The sequence below is a fragment of the Zalophus californianus genome, chromosome 7 (genome assembly GCF_009762305.2).
Source record: "Zalophus californianus isolate mZalCal1 chromosome 7, mZalCal1.pri.v2, whole genome shotgun sequence".
In the NCBI taxonomy this organism is placed as follows: Eukaryota; Metazoa; Chordata; class Mammalia; order Carnivora; family Otariidae; genus Zalophus; species Zalophus californianus.
Window position 1 is genome coordinate 86,041,725 of NC_045601.1, and position 19,528 is coordinate 86,061,252.

At 40.4% G+C, this 19,528-nt stretch overlaps 1 protein-coding gene across 1 annotated transcript in view; it reads right to left on the reverse strand.

Annotated features, from left to right (window-relative positions):
* COL19A1 (collagen type XIX alpha 1 chain) overlaps positions 1-19,528 on the reverse strand; it is a 325,436-nt gene that overhangs the window by 21,578 nt on the left and 284,330 nt on the right. The window contains exons 36-44 of the mRNA XM_027602614.1: positions 19,313-19,366; positions 17,044-17,088; positions 14,977-15,027; positions 14,839-14,883; positions 14,325-14,351; positions 10,967-11,020; positions 6,253-6,297; positions 3,824-3,868; positions 3,668-3,730 (exon numbers count right to left, since the gene is read on the reverse strand). Of these exons, the coding sequence (XP_027458415.1) occupies positions 3,668-3,730; positions 3,824-3,868; positions 6,253-6,297; positions 10,967-11,020; positions 14,325-14,351; positions 14,839-14,883; positions 14,977-15,027; positions 17,044-17,088; positions 19,313-19,366 (429 nt within the window). The remainder of the gene's footprint in view (positions 1-3,667; positions 3,731-3,823; positions 3,869-6,252; positions 6,298-10,966; positions 11,021-14,324; positions 14,352-14,838; positions 14,884-14,976; positions 15,028-17,043; positions 17,089-19,312; positions 19,367-19,528) is intronic.

Here is a 19,528-nt window from a genome sequence, read left to right on the forward strand (position 1 = left end):
TATTTTTCAGTGGGAGGATATGAAAGAAAAGTAAGAAATCTGTAATCATGGTTTTTGAGAGCATTAAGTAGTGGTTTTTTATTACTAACCTGGAAGTTTCCCAAACTTTACAAGGCAGTTCTGGAGGTAGAAATAAAGCCCCCCGCTCAGAGATTTATAAGACAGAGACAGCTTTTGGCCAGGAGATGTGAGAAGGAAAAGCGCTTGGGGTCAAATCAAATACCTAGAGTCCAACAGCAGATGTGATTTTGAGATTTGGTTTGAAGAGAGAGATCAAGGTGAGGAAAATGATTTCTTAGCCAGCAGGCAATTGCATGGACATGCTCCTCTGAAAAGCCTAGGGGTTTTATTGTGCTGGGATGGATTCTATGAGGCTGGAACTGCAGACAAGCACATGTTTTCACTGCTGTAAGTTACACTAAAACCTGTCACAGCTGATAACCCAACCAAAGTCCCCCCAGCCTCTCTGAAACACCCTGGGAATTATCTAGGCTACTTGAACTAAGGACACGTTACCTGCAGTGTATGGTTCAAAGAATTTATTACATCCAGAAACACAAGCAACAAAGATAAAGCTGATTAAAGAGAGGATGTGGGAGAAAAAAAAAAAACCCAACTGTATCACTTGAATAAAGGAAGATAAATCTAGTGTTAAAATGTAATTCATGCTTTTGGTAACAATGTGAGAAAAGAAATAACTGTACAGTCTTTTTTTGTCTTTTGTAATTCATCAGACTATCATGTATATAAAGGTGTTAGTAACTTGCTTTCCCTAGACAAGTACTGCTTTTAGAGATTTTTAGAATAACCTGAATGGATTTGTTTCCCCCCTCCCCCCAACTCACTTATCTGGAAGAGCTCCATCCCTGGGTATAACCGGCTTTCTGTCTACCACATGTCTGCATCTGAGTGGCTGGCTGCGGTTGAAGAAAAACACATACCCTTGCTCACTTGTTCCGACCTAAATGTACGGAGGCAGATGGCAAGTAGCCCCTCTGTATAACCAGGCTATCCTGGATTTCCGGATTCCACTCCCTTTCCTTCTCTTCCAAAGTACTCTTTCACAGAGTTTCCTGTCTTCAGGTCCCCAGCATCACCACCTGATTCCTTACACCCAGCCGATGACCTTGATTCTTCTTCCACAGAGAATATAAATAGGACAGAGCCACCTCACCTTCCTTCCCTCCATGGGATCCACCAACCTACACGCATTTGTACGCCAACTTCTGCCTGCCTCCTTCCTCCTGGTAAGAAGGATGAGCTGCCCCTGTTCCTTGTGAAAACCGATTTCCACTTCTGAGGTGAATACCAGTCTTCTCCCCCTACTCAAAGTTATCTCCATTTGCATGGCATCATCAAAACTTCCCCTCTTGACTGGATCATTCTTATCAAGATACAAGCGTGCTATAACCTCTCCCACCAGGGACCACCATGTTTCTAAACCCAGAGGAGAACTGTCAGCTCTCACATGACCTATCTAGATTCATCATTTCTCTGTCTTAAAACACTTAGTTCCCTCGACATCCAGGAAACCTCATTCGCCTGGTTTGCTTCATATCTCACCACTGTACCTTCTCAGACTTTTTGCCAGGTCCTTTTCCTAAAACTTGAAGTGCTCTCTCCCCTCCCAATCCGTACTGACTCCATTTCATCCAGGCTCAGGTTTAAATACCCAAATCAGTCTCTCCAGTCCTGACCTCTCCATTAATTCAAGATGCATCATCTACCACTTACTTGACACTTCCACTTGGATGTCTACTAGTGCTTGAAGTTGAATGTGTCCACCACAGAGAATTCTTGGTTTTCCCTCCCACACCTACCCATCTCCAGTCTCTTCCATCTCACCAAAAGCACCACTGTGACATGGCTGCAAAGACCCCACACCACAGCTTTGACTTATCTCTCCCTCACACTCCACATCTGGTCCATCAGTGAGTTTGCTGACTCTCCCTTCAACGTACATCCTAAACTCCCTTACTCCTCATGATCTCCCTGTTCTCCCCATCATTATTTCTGATGTGGATTATGGTGATGTTTCCACGCTGTTCTGTCTGCTTCCATCTTGCTTCCTGCAGTCTGCTCTCCACAAAATAGTCAGAATGATACTTTAAAATGTACTCCAGTCATTTTCCTTCCCCACTACAAATGCTTCGATGGGTTTCCATCATACTTCAAATGAAATCCAAACTCCATAGTTTAGAAGTTCCTCATGGCCAGGCCACTGCCAAGTTCTCTCTCAGTATCTTTCCAACTCTTGTCTAGCTTAGTGCGTTCTTGACCTCATGCTTTTTGCTGTTTCTTTAACACCCCAGGCTCACTCCTCTATGGCCATTTCTCTTCCTTGAAGCAATGCCTTTGACAACCACTCCAGGTTTGATCTCTCACTTCATGCAGGTTTCTGCTTAAATGGCACGCTTTTTTCAACTGCTCTATTTAAATGCTACTCTGGTGCGTCACCCTGCTTAGAGCTTTTTCTACCTGAAATTGTGCATATATGTGTATTTATTTGTTTGTTGTCTGTGTCCCTATACCAGAACGCAAAGCCATGAGTTGCTGGCAGAAGAATGCCTAGCATTTTAGTAGGTGCTCAAGAAATAGTTGTTGAACAAACAAATTGCTTTTTGCATCATCCCCTGGGCAAGCATTTAGAAAATGGTCAGGGGCCCAGCATAGGGAGTTGGTAACAGGAGGTGACGGGGGAGGCAGGGATTGAAACTATTTATTGAGTGCCTCCCAGGACCAGGCACCGGAGATATTTACCATATGTCATGTTACTTAAGTGACTCACAAAACCCTTTGAGTCACAATTCAAACCCATATCTTTCTGACACTAAATTGTATATGCTTCCTATATTTTTATGGTGCCTTCTCTGAGGAGGTGGTGGCCAGGGAGCACTCAGACCCAGAAGGTTTCCCAGAGGTGCTGAACCAGCCTCGCGCACTCTGTGCAGCTTGTTCACCTTCAGTATCCTCCCTGTCCTAATAGCACTCCCTCTCCACACACAAACAAACAAGCAAAGGGAGTAGTGACCGTCTATAAAGAGTAAACCCGAGAGTGGGCTCTATGTCATTCATCTTTACGTCCCCTCCCTCGTGGCCCAGCACGTCCTTAGCAAGAGCAGAGACTAGATGAATCTATGTTGAACTGAACTGAATTGGTAAGAATGATTGTTACCATGTTACAGCAATATATGTCAGTATCCAAGAGCTCTTTTAGGAATCAAAGGGATGCTATGTTTAGAAGCATGATTTATGAAAGTATAAGAACAAGGTCCATAGATAAAGAAGGGAATCTGAGGAAATAGTTTTCAGCTTAGCACCCGGGAGTCATATCTGTGTCTTCAGTTTCTTTATATTTTTGAATGTGACAGGCCATTTTGTTTTTTAACTCGGAGAACATCAGACTTAAGAAATAATGAGTCTAATCTCCTGACACTTAAAACAAACAAACAAACAATGTCACTTTCTTCATCATTGTTTAAGACATAAAGATACCTCATACAGAGCTAGGACACTCAGAGAACCACACCCCCAAAGACCCATCTGTGGAACTTACTCTTACTTCTGTAGAAACTACAGACGTCAGATTTTCCAAGGAGACAGGGAAAGAGGCAGTGCTTGGAATATTTCTCAAACTGGCAAATTTTAAATAGTAAAAAGTACTTACTGGCCTTCCAGTGGGTCCTTCTGGTCCAGGGAAACCTATATCTCCAACAGGCCCTCTGTCACCCTATAGGCATGTCCACAGACAAATATTAGTTGCTAAGGAAAGCTTTGGAACCACATGCAAGTACCATGGTTAAGTAAGTGGCTGGCAACTCACCGGTTCTCCTGGGACTCCCGGAGGCCCTGGGGCTCCAGGTTTTCCCTGGGAAATCAAAGCAAGGAGAAATGTTAGGAGCCAAATTCGGACATGATGCCATGTCCTTCCCCTCCCCGCCTGGGAATTTACTGTGCTGTCAGGCCTGTGGCTCTCTATACTACAGTGGCATTCCTAATGGGACTGAGTCTGTGGGGACATGTACTTGACTCTGCAGACTCCGAGGTACAGGCTAGAATGCAGTTCTCTGAATGTACGTATCTGTGTATAACAGAGGGACAGGAGGGCACGATAATACCTTTTGCAAATATGAAGCCAACGTTTCTTTATTACTGGAAATGCCTATTTGATTGGCAGCTCTTGATTTTGGGGGTGGGAGGGCACATGGAGTCAAAGACATCTTTCCCAGATTTTGCATTTCTTAAGAGGATTTCTAAGTTGATAGTAGGATAGCCTGAAGAAATACCGTGTTCGACTTGAAAAGCCACGTTTGGTTAAAAGGGAGAGGACAAGGTTGATTTGTTCCAACACACTGTGGCTTGGAGGACTGACAACAGGGAACTGCTGGGTAGAGGGACCCCTGGGAGGGACGAGGCAGGAAAACGGTCCGTCAGACCCCAGAGGGAGAAGTGCCAAAGTATCTAGACCAAGCTCAAAGAAGGAACCACTTTCTATCCCTTAGACCTAACGTGGATAGAAAAACAAACAATTCAGGGATGTAGGCATCCCTGTAGGGCCGAGGCTGCAGAAACCCTAGTAGGTTCCCCTGGAGAGAACCTGAAAAAGCAAGGGCCCTTTTCTCCTCTTGCTGTCTAGAACTCTGGGAGGAACCCTCCTCACAGGTTCGGACACGGCTGAGTGCTGAAGCTAGGCGGACACAAGGCCTGACAGAGCAGCCCTGGTTCCCCAGAGCCTGTGCGTATGAGCAGGAACTGCTGAAGCTCCCGTGGGCCCGCGTTGGGGGATGTGCGAGAGCCTGAAGGCTCATGTCCCACATGGTCCTGGCATAGGACACAAGGGGGAGAGTGCTCAGGCTTTGAGATCTGAGACAAAGGGATCAGGGACATCGGTAGCAGGCAGCAGCAATTTCAAAGGTCAGGGGGAGCTCGGAGAACCTGGGGGAGAGCATGCCGACCGCAGGCGTCACCTCACCGCCAGCATTCACAGACACCTCCTCCTCTCTACCCATGTGTCATCCTGGGAAGAAGCAGGAGAAACAAGCCCTGGAGAAATCTCTGGGTGGGCTTGAATATACGAGAAAGGGATAGAACAGCTAAAAAAGGGGGTTTGTCCTCTATAAAGGATGGTTTTCTACAGATTAGGGATGTAGGCTTAACAACTAGAGTAAAATAGAGTGGCTACCGGCCTTTTAAAGATGGGAGTGATGGGTGGTTTACGCTCTGGGTGGTGTTGGGTGTCAGTAGATGTCAATGGGTGGTGGTGAGTGCGATGGTAGGGCCCTTTCTTATCTTGTGTTCTTATGATTCAAGCACATAGTTTCCACTGACTTTCCTACCCTGGGCCTACCCTGCAGGGGCACTGAACAAAAGGATAAGTGGGCTCTTATTCATAAAGCATGGCCACAAAATTTTAATTAGAGCATCATGAATGAAGATCAGAATGATCCCTAGGGCTCAGAGAAGTGATTTCAACCTTTCCTGGAGCACTTCCTATTCATTTGAAAAGACCTTGATGAGAATAAAACATTTGACACCGGAGAGCCACAAAAATGATTGAGAGGCTGGAAGGGCTAGTTTACGAGGAAACATTAGTAGGAGTAAAGATTAACACCAGGCCGAGGGAAAACTCAGATTGCAGCTTAATATCAAGAACTTGAAGTACATGCCTAAGGATAAGAATTTTGTCTTTTCGAGGGCCAAGAAACCTTAAATATGATAAGAGCAGAGAAACAAAACAAGCTTCTCAAAGTTGGGCTTGTTGTACTAACATATTGGCACAGGTAACTTAACTGGGCATCTCCTCCCTTCCCTAAGGGAGTTGGGGAAAAAAAGAAAAAGAGAAAAAATAAGAAAAAGATGAAAATAAAGAAAGGAGCAGTCTTGGGGTGCCTGGGTGGTACAGTCAGTGAAGTGTCGGACTCTTGATCTCAGCTCAGGTCATGATTGTAGGATCAGGGGATCAAGCCCCACACTGGGCTCCATGCTTGGCTCCGCAGTCAGTGGGATTCTCTCTCTCTGCCCCCCCACCTCTAAAATAAATAAATAAAAATATTAAAAAAATTAAAAAAAGGAGAATTCTTGAGGATGGATAGGGACAAGGTGGTTTTATTTTTTTTTAACTGGATGTTTCTAGAACCTAATGGCATAGGAGCTACTGTGTGCTCCCTAGCCCTTCTTGATCCCTAGCCATAGATTTACTGTGGAGATAGAATTGTTTCCTTGTGAAAATAATGTGAGATACTCTGGACTCACCGATATTCCAGCTATTCCTGGGGGACCTGCTGGGCCTCGATCCCCCTGTTGGAATTTAAAAAAAATTGCTACTTATAATGATATCTATAAAACCTTTGCCTATAACATTAATGCTCAAATGATTATTTGGATTTGGTGAAGTTCTTCTTTGGTATTGATAAGCATTATCAATATCAACAGATGAGAAAATAAAATGAATAGCTAACTGAATTTGTTAAAGCTTTTTTTTTTCAAAAACGAAAGAAAATAATAATAATGAAAACAAGCATTAGGTTATCATTTCTGTGACCTATTTTTAATAGGACTCCACACATACAGCTAAAATTGGTCAATACAGTATCTTTATTCCAAAAGTAATCCATTACCAATACTTAAAAAAGAGAGCACATTGAACGTCTTCTAAAAAGCTTTTCCTACACTTGTCTTATTGGATGTAGGGTTAGAATAAAGATATTTAGAACAAGGGATTTTGTAGTTCTCCTCATTAGGCCATCAGAAGGTCCCTTGAATTTCTCCGAACAGTAGAGTGAGGCAACTCTTTTTCCAAAGGCAATGTGGTATTTTAGATAAAGCTGATGATGCTAAAAGTACTATAGGTTATATATGGGATAATAAAATGGCAATTTTTGTTGATGAGAACCTACATTAAAACACTTCATAACTTCACTCAGGGACATAAAAGAAGACTTGATTAAATGGAGAGATATGTTTTATTCCTGGAGGGCAAGACAATGTTGTAAAGGTGTCATTGCTACCCAAACTAATTTATAAATTTAAAGCAATTCTTATTAAATTGCCACTTGATCAGATGATATTAAAGTCCACTTGGGATAATGAATAAATGAGAAGATAAAAGAAAAAAATTAAAAGAACAATAAGGAGATTAGCAATACCAATATCTGAATATATAACAAAGTTATAACAATTAAAATAATGGAATATTGGATAAGATTAAGCAATATATCAATGCAATATAAAAATGCCATATAAACTCAGAAATAGACCAACATCTATAATAGGATTTTAGTAAAGAAAGGGATGTATTATTCAACAAATAGCACTAATAATTGAGTAATTTCTTTGAAAAAAGTTTAATTCCTCTCTTTATATTATGCTCCATGGAAATCCCATATAGATTATGTAAAAAATAAAATAATATGAGGTGTAAAAGAATTAGAAGAAAATACCAAGTGACTATCTGATTTGGGTTGAGAATAAGATAAAAGGAACTTAATGCATAAAAGCAAAACAAGAAAACACAAAGAAAAACAGTTTGCTATTTGACTACATAAATGTTATATTTACATATACAATGAGATTAAACATGAAAATGAAAAGTCAGACCAACTAGGATATAAACTGTAACATATAAATAGAAGTAATATCTTTATAAAGCATAGCCTTAGGCAAACAGTGAAACAACTAATAGAATAGTGGACAAACAATATAAATAGGCAATTCTTGTCAGTTTCACGGTGCTCCTTTTAAATTATGGGATTTTTACCCCCAAAATGAATATATTGGAAATTTTTATTCAGTGGAAACTCTTGTATATCTGATAAAGGTTAATATTAAGAAGGCTTCTCTTGGACAATATGGTCCTTCCAAAGTTCAGGTCTTGCAGTTCTTTGAACCGTTCTCCTCTAATGATCTGGCCTTTTATTTCCATTGTTATACCTGAGACCTTGTCAGTACCAATAACTCCATCCCTTCCATAACTGAAATTTCATGCATTCTGATATTGGGCCACCATAGTTTTAACTCACTCCCTTGAGGACCTTGGATTCTCACACTTCTGATGCCACCAAGACCTCTAATCCATTGAACAAATCTTTCATCATCCTTCAGCTTTCTAGATGGCCTCTCTCCCTTATTTATTTAGTTTAAATTCCATGGTCACTTTTTATACGCACTCCCTTGTGTACACCATTGACTCTCTTGGCCCGTTCTTGCTTCTAGTACTCACCTGTCAAAGCTGGAACCTTGTTTAAATCTATGTCTTTACCTGAGTGTACATGCTGGAGAAGATCTCTCTGACTGGTCTCACTTCAGTTCATGTCCATAAACCTAAGGGGGGCCCTGGGGCTGCCTAGTCATCACACTCTGTGGTCCCTGGACTCTCCCTCTCTCTTAGAAGACCTTTGTCTTAAATATCCAACCTCTTCTCCCCAACTCACTCTCAGATGATGATCTTCTTCCTCCATCTCTGAGAAAATTTCAGCAATCAGAAAAGAACTTCTATAGACCCCAACCAATTATTCTTGGTGTGTCAGTGTCTGTATCCCTATACTCTGTTTTTCCACCTGTTTCTACAGATAAACTATGCAGACTCCTCTCTGAAGCCAAAACCTCCATTTATGTACTAGTTCCCATCTTCTGTTAGCAATTTGAGGATGTCATTCCAGCAACTCTCCCCTTTCTTCCTATATCATCACTACCCTGCCCCATTCTACTGGATTGTTCCTTTTGCGTACAATTATTCTGATATTTCTATGGTCCATTTCTAAAATCCATTTTATAAAACCTTACCCTACTTCTTCCAGCAGTCACCTTCCCATTTCTCTGATTTCCTTTGCAGCAAAACTCCTTGGCCATTGTTTATACTGTATTTGCTATCTCTAATTCTTTTTTTCTTATTCTCTCTTAAATCCAACAATTGCTCCTACCAAAATAGTGAAATAGTAATAATCTGTAATTGCTAAACCTCCATACTGCTAAATCCAATGATTAATACTTGACCATTCTACTTGACCCCATCCCCATCATACTAGACCTATTTATGGTATTTGAGACAGGTGATCACTCTCTTCACCTTGACACGTTATCTTCACTTGGCTTTCAGGACACCAAGTTTTCCTCCTACCTCCTTGGTCACTTCATCTCAGTTTCCCCTGCTCACTCCTCCTTTTCTTCCTGATCCCTTTATGTTGGAGGCCTCAGCGCTCAGTGCTCGGTCCTCTTCTCTTTTATAAAATCTACTGCCTTTCCCTTGGTGATTTTATCAAGTCTCCTGGCTTTAAGACAGCATCTATACGCTTGGGACAACCAAGTTTAAATCTCCACTAAGACTCTTTTCAAATTCCATGCCTTTATATTGTTCTGCCTACTCAATACTTCCACTCTGCTATCTAATAGATGCTGCCAAATTTGACCTCATGTCCAAAGTTAACCTGATCAGCCTCACCCTCTCCACCCAGGCTCTGCCTATAGCTTTCCTCATTTCAGTTGCTAACTATCCCATCATGCCAGTTGCTCAAGTCAAAAAACTTGGAGTCATCCTTGACTCCTCTTTATTCTCTCATACCCATGTCCAATCAATTAGAAAGTCCTGTTGGTTCTACCTTCCCAATATATCCAGAATCTAGCCACTCCTCATTGTCTCCACCATTTCTACTTCGGTCCCAGCCAACATCATCCCAGCTGTCCCTGCTTCCACCCCTACCCTCCAGCTGTAGGCCTCATCACCCTTCTACTCAGAAATGAACTCCTGGCTCCATATTTTACTCAGAGTGAAAGATAAAGTCTTCACAATGGCTAGTAAGCCCCTTTATTATTAGTGCTTCTCGAACTACTTGTGCTCCTTCAGGAGCAGTTCATCATTTATGTTCTAATACATCCTGAACAAAGGTGGATCTACTGATCACACGTTTGAATATCATGGCAAAGTTAAATTGCTAGGCAAGTTTTTAAATACTTACTCTCAGTCTATACTTACCTTGCCACAGAACCCATAAGAGAATTTGCAGACTGTCACTCGTCCTCCACTGGCCACATTTTGAGTAGTATTGCTTTGCAGGACTGCTTTGACAGGGCTACACCTCACTTCCACCCCACCGCTCTGACCTCATCTACCACCCTTCCCTTCACCTCATTCTCCTGGTCTCTTTGGTGTAGTGGGAATGCTCATGTCTCAGTGCATTTAGACCTAATGTTTATGCTTTCAAAAAATTGTATATATTTAAGCTACACAGCTTGAGGACTTGATATATGCATATACTGTGAAATGATCACCCCATTGAAGCTAATTAACGTAGTGGTGAGAACACTTAGCGATTTTCAAGTGTACAGTAAAGTATTATTACCTCTTGTTTCCATGCTACATGTTAGATCTCTAGAACTTACTTATGTTGCCCGGGACATTCTTCCTTCAAGGTTGAGGGGACTGGGCTAACTCTGTCTCACTCTTTCAAGTCTTTGCTCGGATCTTGCTTTCTCAGACCCATATTTAAAATTACAACCCTCTCCTTTAGCACTCCTGAGCCCTCTTAACCTGCTCTACTTTTTCTTTCTTTCATAGCACTGGCCAACATTATTACTTAGGTTTATTCTTGTAGTTTCTGTATCCCCTTCCCAGAAAATAAGTTCCTTGAAGGCAGAGATTTTTGTCTGTTTTGTACTCTTAGCGATCTTGAAACCTAGAACAGTTTCTGGTCCAGCAGGAGGTGCTCAGTAAACATTTTTGAATGTTGAATCAGTGACCACATTTTTTTTTAAGATTTTTTTTTTTTAATTTATTTGAGAGAGAGAGAATGAGAGATAGAGAGCACGAGAGGGAAGAGGGTCAGAGGGAGAAGCAGACTCCCCGCTGAGCAGGAAGCCCGATGTGGGACTCAATCCCACGACTCCAGGATCATGACCTGAGCGAAGGCAGTCGCTTAATCAACTGAGCCACCCAGGTGCCCTCAGTGACCACATTCTTAACCCCTGTACTTACCTTTACACCTGGAAATCCTTCTAGTCCTGGCAGCCCCATTGCACCAGGTTCTCCCTGTTAAATATGAACATAAGAAACGTAGGAGCAATGACCAAGAGGTTTTTTAAGCCTTGATTTCAAAAACAAAGTTTTTTTTGCCAAAAATGTACCCCCAAACCCTGATTAGCAATTTAGCAAGTAGTCGGTATGTTCTATTTTCAAGCATTTGTATTCTTGCATTTGATATTTGAAAATAGTTTTAGAATAAAGCGATTCCCTGGAGAAGTATGAATATATTTTCTGATTAGTTGTTTTTATTCTGATTAAGAATCTAATTAGAATGAATCCCTCTAGTCAGCGATAACTCCAATTTCAATAAAAGTTAGAAGGAAAGATGGGTTTTAATGAAGTTTGCCAATTTGTGAGGTACCCAGGGCTGCTAGATGACCAGAGAATAAGACTAAGCTCCTTAGGAGCAGAGGAAGATGAAGGTCTGATAGCAAAATTTACCATCCTGCAGTGTTCTCTGCAGTTGGCCATGAATTGTGAATGCTTCAGGGGATGGCTCCAGAAGCGGCATCTCCAAGGATTCTAAAAGTCATTGCTCAAGCTCATGGGTCACTGGCAGAAGATAAGTAAGCATTTCCATTAAAAAAATCTTACACATATTCTAGTGTATGGTCCCAGGCCAGCTGGAAACTGTAGGCTCTCAAGAAATATATTTAGAAAAGTTAGGGTGAAGGAAGCTGCTAATTTTGAGCAGGTAAACATTAAGGTTTTTAAATCAGGAGAGATAAAGGAGGTAGGTGTCTGATACCTCCTTGTCAATGAATTGATGTTAACTGCAAATATTTTCTTAAGACACTGGATGCTTTCAACATAATCAAATGGAAAAGGGAGCTTTTGTTCTCTGTAAATATATTTTTTTTGCATGCATAATTCTTTTTTTTTTTAAAGATTTTATTTATTTATCTGGGAGAGAGAGAATGAGAGACAGAGAGCACGAGAGGGAAGAGGGTCAGAGGGAGAAGCAGACTCCCTGCTGAGCAGGGAGCCCGATGTGGGACTCGATCCCGGGACTCCAGGATCATGACCTGAGCCGAAGGCAGTCGCTTAACCAACTGAGCCACCCAGGCGCCCTGCATGCATAATTCTAATCTGCTTGAAAATATTACCAAGTCTCCAACTTCCATTATTATTTATGATATTGTCCTTATTACAGAGCACTTAATGAACAAGCAGATGACTTGATATTTTTCATGCCTTAGAAATCTTTTTAAATGTCCACTAATATATAAACCTACCAATCAGACAAAAAAAAAAAAAGATGTTCAGATTCTATTCTACATAAAGCACTGTAAAAGAGGTCCTGGATTGTTGACAAAGGAAATGAACTCTTTAATTCTCTTTGTTTACATACTCGACAATCCCTAGGACCGAGGAAGGTGGTCACCCATCAATCAATATTTATTTGAAAGTAGTTAATAATTAAATATTTAATTGAAGCCTCTTATAAATTAAATATCAAAGGAATTAAATGGAGCACCTCAGAAGATAAATTCAATTAAGGGTAATTTTTGTCTACAAACGTTTACTGAGAAGATTACAAACAGTGGTGCAGACCCAGCGTCATGGGAAATGAAGGATGCCGAAGAGTAAATCTCTCCCCAACTTCCCCCCATCCCTGCCGCCTCCTCAAATTGGCTTTTCCATTTTCTGCTCTGTGACCAATTATTCTATCATTCCTGGCTTATTTCTCTGGTAGGAAGTAGTATTTCTCTGTACTGGGCAACTGGTATGAAATGAAGGGAGTTGCATGGTCGTGCTGACATAGGCCCCAAAGAATAATTTCAAAGGTTTATGCAGGATAAACCTGAGGGTTTACACAGTATTTAACTTCATTATTCCAGATTTCTGCTTTTGTACTTCACCCACTTAAAGCACATCTCTAAAAGCAAGGAATATCCTTTAATCAGTTTTTATTCTTTATCCTTTGTTGTAGCTAAGGAATTTGAAGCCTAATTTCTTCAAAGTCTACTCAAATGTGTCTGCTACCCATTTTCCAGTCGGAGTGAATTACGATTTATCCTTTATTAGAATACTTTAAAAAATGTTATCACCTTGATATGCAGTTATTAATGAAAAACTTGAAAGGATGGTCCAAAAAAGTCAGTGAGAAGTCTAGGGGCCTCTACATGATTCAGAGGGGCTGTGAATCAGTAGGAGAGGGAAAGACCAGGAGGAAATTTTTATCAACAAGATGAAAGAAAATTAAAATTAGAATGAAGGATATGATTGGTGAAAGCATAAAAAATGTTACAGATAAAAGGGGGGCAACATGAATAAGAAAACAAAGAACAAAGGAAACTTCTAAGTTACAAAACTGGGGTTCAGAAAATGGTACTAACTAGTTGAAATAATGCTTTCAGGGGAAAAATTGGCTCTTACTATATACCGACCAATAACAAAAAATATGTGCTTTAATGCATGTCCTTTGAAAATATAGTTAGATGTGAAAAGATTACTTTTTATGGCTTCTTCTTTTGCTCTTTTAAAATTTATTCATCTAGTTTTACCAAAATCTATTGTAATGAAAGGGCCTTAATTTTTTTTCACATGACAATGGAAAATGATTTGAAACTTTAGTTCAGTTTCAGGTATATCTGAGTTTCAAGCATACTATATAAATCAAGGTGAAAAGGTTAATACAAGTGAAACATGAACATATGCTTGACAAGGACATGACAGGAAGAATTGCCAAGGAATAAAAGGAATCTAATGAATTTGGCAGAAGCTGCAGAGTGACATTCCGTGCTTGAGAACAATTGTCCCTCTCTGGGGGGCTGCAGGACATGATCTCTTTCCATGCTCAGTGCTAACCTCCTGATACATTACACCTAATAAGCAGGTTGTTGATAGCAGACCACATTTCTTACTGAATAACTGCCTAAGACAGCCAAAGCAAAAAACAGTCCCTTCCCTTTTTTGGGGTAGGGAGAGACTGGAGACATATTAAGGAATTTCTTTCCAGTAAGTATTTCTCTTCCACAATGTACTTAACACTGAGTGACCATCAAAATAGTGCTATCAGAAGAAAGTGTTCCGTTTATCAGGAACTTCATATGTGTCTTCTTCTATCACAGGGCGATTTTGAAAATACACTAATAAGAGAGACAAAGGCCAATGGCAGTGACAGCAAGACCAGTGCATCTTAAAGATGAACACATCGCTGATATTTCTTTGGTGGCTTGGCTCCTGCCTCCAATGTTAGTTAATTGATGAACAGCTAAGAAAATAGGCCATCTTTGCCTGATGCTCTTCTTTCAACTTCAATAAAGATTTATTTTCTAAATGACGCAAAGCATGGGAATATACATACCATTGGGCCAGGGTCTCCTTTAGGGCCCTGCAGGAAAAACATGGGAAGTCATTTTTAAAACAATGAGGGAAGCAAAATTATAGAATCTAAAGCATTTTTAATTCAATTTGCTTTAAGACACATACAAAATATTTGCAAGTTTTATTTTGCTACAGTTGGGATTTGAAGAATTAGATGACGAAACATAACTTGATGGAATCCCATGACAGTGACTAGTTGGACATTGATTTAGTTCTTAGATTTACAATGCAGAAATGGATACCACCATGCAGAACGCTATTTTTAATTGGCTGGGTACTTTTTTTCCATTTTATTATAATTTGCTATTATATTATATTATATTGTATTATATATATTATATTATATTAAATAAATTTACATTTATTTCCTATTGCATAAGATCTTAGTTATATTCGTATCATGTATTTTTTCAGTGAACTTAGGAGTTATTTATTTATTTATTTATTGTGGCTGTTCTGCTGAAGAATGCTTGGTAATAAAAAACTGTACTCACAGGGGGGCCAGGGGGCCCTGGAAAACTGGGAACATTCACACCTCCCTTCAAAAAAAAAAAAAAGAAAGAAAAAGGTGAGAAGCATTTATAGCAACCCCTCACTGGAAAATAATTTCACATAATTACAAAAGTAAATACCTGGATTTTATATAAACTGCTCATTCCATTTCCTTCATTGAACTGTACACCCTTCAGAAAGAGAGGAGATAGAGAATTACTCTTTTTAAGTTAATAGTCTCTCTACTTTTTATCCTTTTACCAAATGATATTTCTCCTACTTTATTTTAGAATGTGAGTTTGATACTACAAGTAAAATAAAACAATGTTTCCATTTTGGGCTTTTCAAAAGCAAATGTAGGGGGAAAAATGACCTGGAGTTTGAGCTACACCTGGAGCCCAGACAGACTTTCAGAAGAGGTGTGATTAATGTTCGGGTTTTACAGATGAGACACTAATGCATTCAGAGGAAAATACTATTTGCTCATTAAAATTCAGTTTCTGAATTGCCAATTTATGGTAACTGTTTACAGCCCGCTGACCTGCAGGCTATAACACGGTAGTGCCGATGAAGATGTGAATAGGGAGCAATTTGGCTACTGAAAAGTAATTTTTCCTACAGTCCCTTCATACTAAATAGAAGATTAAAGTAAATAGGGAAAATGATGTTACTCACAACCCTGTGTGGATGTTTCTACACAAACATATTCTTTAGAACAACAGGGAATAAAACTTCCTAATAAAACTGGCCTGTGAATGGAAAGTCCCAGAGTAACTAACACTTAAAGAGAACTAATTAGACAGTCTAAAGAATCATACATTTTGGCATTCAGGAAAAATTTGCAGATACAAATTTTAGCTGGGATCTTTTATCCTTCTTTTAAGAAGTTCCCATAGAATCAATAATCTGCATTTTTTCTTTTTTTTTGTGATTTCCACACTTCAGTTGCAAAACTGAAGAAGCCATCATTTCACTGTTTTTGGGTGATGGTGGCCAATGGTGCTCAGTGAACGGGATTTGCATACATCTTCAAAACACTAGTGATGGGAGGACAAATGCTCCATTCATTTATTCCTTTATTCTTTCACTCTCTCATGTGGCAACTGGTGAATGTCTACTATATTTTAGTGTGCTGAGTCCTAGAGAGATGAAGAATATTCTTGTCTGAGTTTTCTAGAGGAGGTTTCCCATAAAGAGACACTATGTAATCTATTTTGAAGAATGAATACTTTTGAAGAATGCAGGGGGAAGAGGAAGATTTTCTAACCCTGTGTAAAATATAAGTCCCTTTTGTGAACTCGTGCTATGGGTTGCTTGTTGTGTCCACTGGAGAGGGAGTACATTTTAGGATTTGAGCCCCAAATGCTTTCTGCCCTGTTTCTTTGTCAAGGGAACAGGCAAGTAAACAAAATGAAGAACAGGTTTAGGGAAACAGAGTGCAACTCTCTTTGTTTATGTGTGTAAAATGTGCAACTGCATGCAGTCTAATTATATACCTTTGCTGCCTTCAGAAAGCCACAGACTAATTCTGCTCTTTCTCAGGTGAGTTTGGTTTCTTTAAGTATTCCTACGAAGGAGGTTGGAAAAGAACATTTGGCCTGGACCAAAGCTCTGCTGTGATTTGAGCGTGGCCCCACACGAGGGCAGGCTTGCTACAGAGAGAGGTACCTCTCCTCTCCACAGCCTCCCTGACAAAGTGCACATCTGTCTCAATCGCAAGCATAAAAACACTGATGGCTCGTGTACATTTTATTCACTAGGTGCTATGTAAATAGAATTTCTCCGCATCTCAGACATCATGGATGGTAATGAACACATATAGCCTAACACCAAATTCTGTACCAACTCACATTGCCGGAAGGAGCTCTTTTTTAAAGCCCCTGTTTTTTCTGTGAATGAGGCTCACTGCGGTTACATGGCTTTCCCAGGGTCCCCCAGGCAGGACGTGGAGAGTCGGGGCACCCACTCGGGTCTCCTGAGCCCAGAGGAGGGAGGCCCATAGTATGCAAATCTGAGCACTGCATATTGGGGCTGCACTAAAGGGGAAAAATTAGGTCTCCTCCAAAGCTGCGTTGGCTATCATTTGTAGGTATCCATAAAAATCAGACAACTTTTGTCCTGGAAACATCTAAAGGTTGTCTGACCTCTGAGTTATAGAAGTCTCAAACAGACACATGAATTTAAGTTTTAAAACTGAAGTAACTCACAGGTGGTCCAGGTGGTCCAGGTCTCCCAGGGGGTCCCTCACTGCCCTGCACGAGATATAGAGACCAAAAGTCAATGGTTTGCACATTTCAACACCCAGTTTATGAACTAGATTGTGCTTGCTCAGACAGCTGTATTCTAAAATCAATATGATTTTGTTTCAGCCTTGCAGAGTCTTATTCAGCTTGGCTTTCCCTTTCACCTGGGAAAATATGTTCCTAGACCACAGGAAAGGTAAATGCCTTTTCCATACCCATTCAGATTCCCACTGGGTGAGACGTCCCCAGGGACTAAGCTTAGTTTTAGATGGAGCCAGACAATCTGGCTGATCCTATTCTGGAGCTCAAGTGCAGCCGAGGAAACTCTGCCCACATGGGGGTGCAAAGTGGCATTCTTGCAAGCAGGGGTGAGCTCCGGGACTGGGCTTTCTGGGTCAGCCCCTCACTTTTAGCTTCAACCCCCCCACCTTCCTCTTTGGGGAACCAGAGGGCCATCCACATAATTCGACCAAAATAGAAAAAATCACACCCTGTCTTGTGTCTGCAGAAGGAGAAATTTTTTCACTCCCTAAGGTTTTATTAGACTTTGCAACCAAGTCAGGTACATCCCGTTGAACAGAAGTGACTGTGGTACAACACTGTTTAAGGGAAATGTTCTATACAGTTTAAACAGCCTCAGACATTCTGCTTGCAGGAGAAGCAGCCTGAAAATGGAATTGTGAAAAATGAATTCAAGTTGAAACTTGAAAAATGGATTTCACTTTTATTTTTATAAAACATACAATGCTTATCGATCCATACTAAGCAAAGCTATTATAGTCCCTTTGGTGCCTTTAACCAGTGTTTCCTGGAACTGTGCTTTTCTTTTAGGATAATAGCCTCATAAAATCTTTAAGTCCCTTAATGTCAGGGGAATGGCAAGAAATGGTTAATTAAAAAAGAATCCAGAGACAGTAAGATTCCAACTTACAAGGCCCCCAAATTTTGAGGGATTTATATCCATTTCCATGAATTTGATGAAGGATTTCATTCCAGTCTCCCCGTATTTTTTCCCCAGTAACAGAAGGAAGTATCATAAAAACTATTTATATCTTTATCAACGAAAATAAACTGTAAAGTTTTTATTGCAGTGTATCTGCCTGAGAATGAGTGACAACAAATATATTGTATCTTTTTCCGAACTGCTTTGATGGTGGCTATCTCTCTAAGACATGTCATATTCTGTTGATTGCTGGCAGTGTCATTCAGAGAATTATGTCATAGTTCTCATGAACTATGAGAGGACAGCAAACAAGGAAAAATATGTGTCTATTGAAGAGACTCTCTTTTTCCTGGCACAATTAAAAGTCATATTTTCATCCTCGATTGTGCCCCAAAGCTCATCTCAGTGTGGAATTCCCATTAACTTCAAAAGGCAAATCTCTGACTAAATAATTTCCATAGAGAACAGAGAAAAAAGGCTAGTGGAGTTGGGCAAGCGTCTTGGGGATACTCTCAGAAAAAAATGTGCAGAGACCATCTAAAATAAACACACGGCTCCTTTCAATTTTTTTTTTTTTTTTTTGGAATTCCTTTGCTTATTGATGCCATTATGTCCCATTTTGGTCATTTTAGGGTAGAAGCTACTTGAGTTGCTTATGTGGATTCTTGATTCTTACTTCCCGAATCTGAATAGCTAGTCTTACTCTGCTTATCGGCTGAGCTCACACCGTGGGACCAATTTAGACCTAAACTGGGTAAACCTATGAAGCCCCGGGGTCTTCCTGCCTGAAATTCCTCTATTGCTGGTCTTCCCTTCAGACCATAGCAACACATTTGTCCAATCAACTGGACTCCTGAGGGAAGAAGTATCCTAATTCCTTAGTGAATTTCCCCTATGACCCTTAAAAGACAGAACTTCCAGATTTTCTCAGCAAGCTGTCTGAAGTCTTGGCACCTGTGGCTGGAACTCCCTGATACAAACCATCTTATCCGTACCTCAGACAGGAAGCTTCCTCCACTCCATCTTTCCACAGAACTAGATGTCCAAGACCTTGAATCTAGCTTGGACTTTTGCTATATGACATCGGTGTTGTATTCATCCTTTTCCCTAGGAACCTGTATGCAGACCAATTTTTGTACCTCTGTCTTTCCAAGCCCCCTACCAGAATAGCTATTCCCTGACATTATTCCTACTTTTAGGCTTTGTTTGATTTTATGGATCTGGTAAGTGTCTCACCTTGCCATCCCCCAAGCCCCAATTCAGAGAGTAAGTGAGGCATTTCCTCTGTACCTTGTCACCCTTTGCTCCCACAGGACCAGGATGTCCAGTTCTTCCCAACAAGCCCTGTAAAACACAAAACTAAGTGTGTCACAAAAAACAAACAAACAACAACAAAAAACAACTAAATGGCCAAAGGCATTGGAAGTTGGTTGCTAAAACCGATACATTTTGAAGGTCATTTGATCCTAATTAAATCAGTCCTGCAAGCTTATTTTTCTTCAGGCT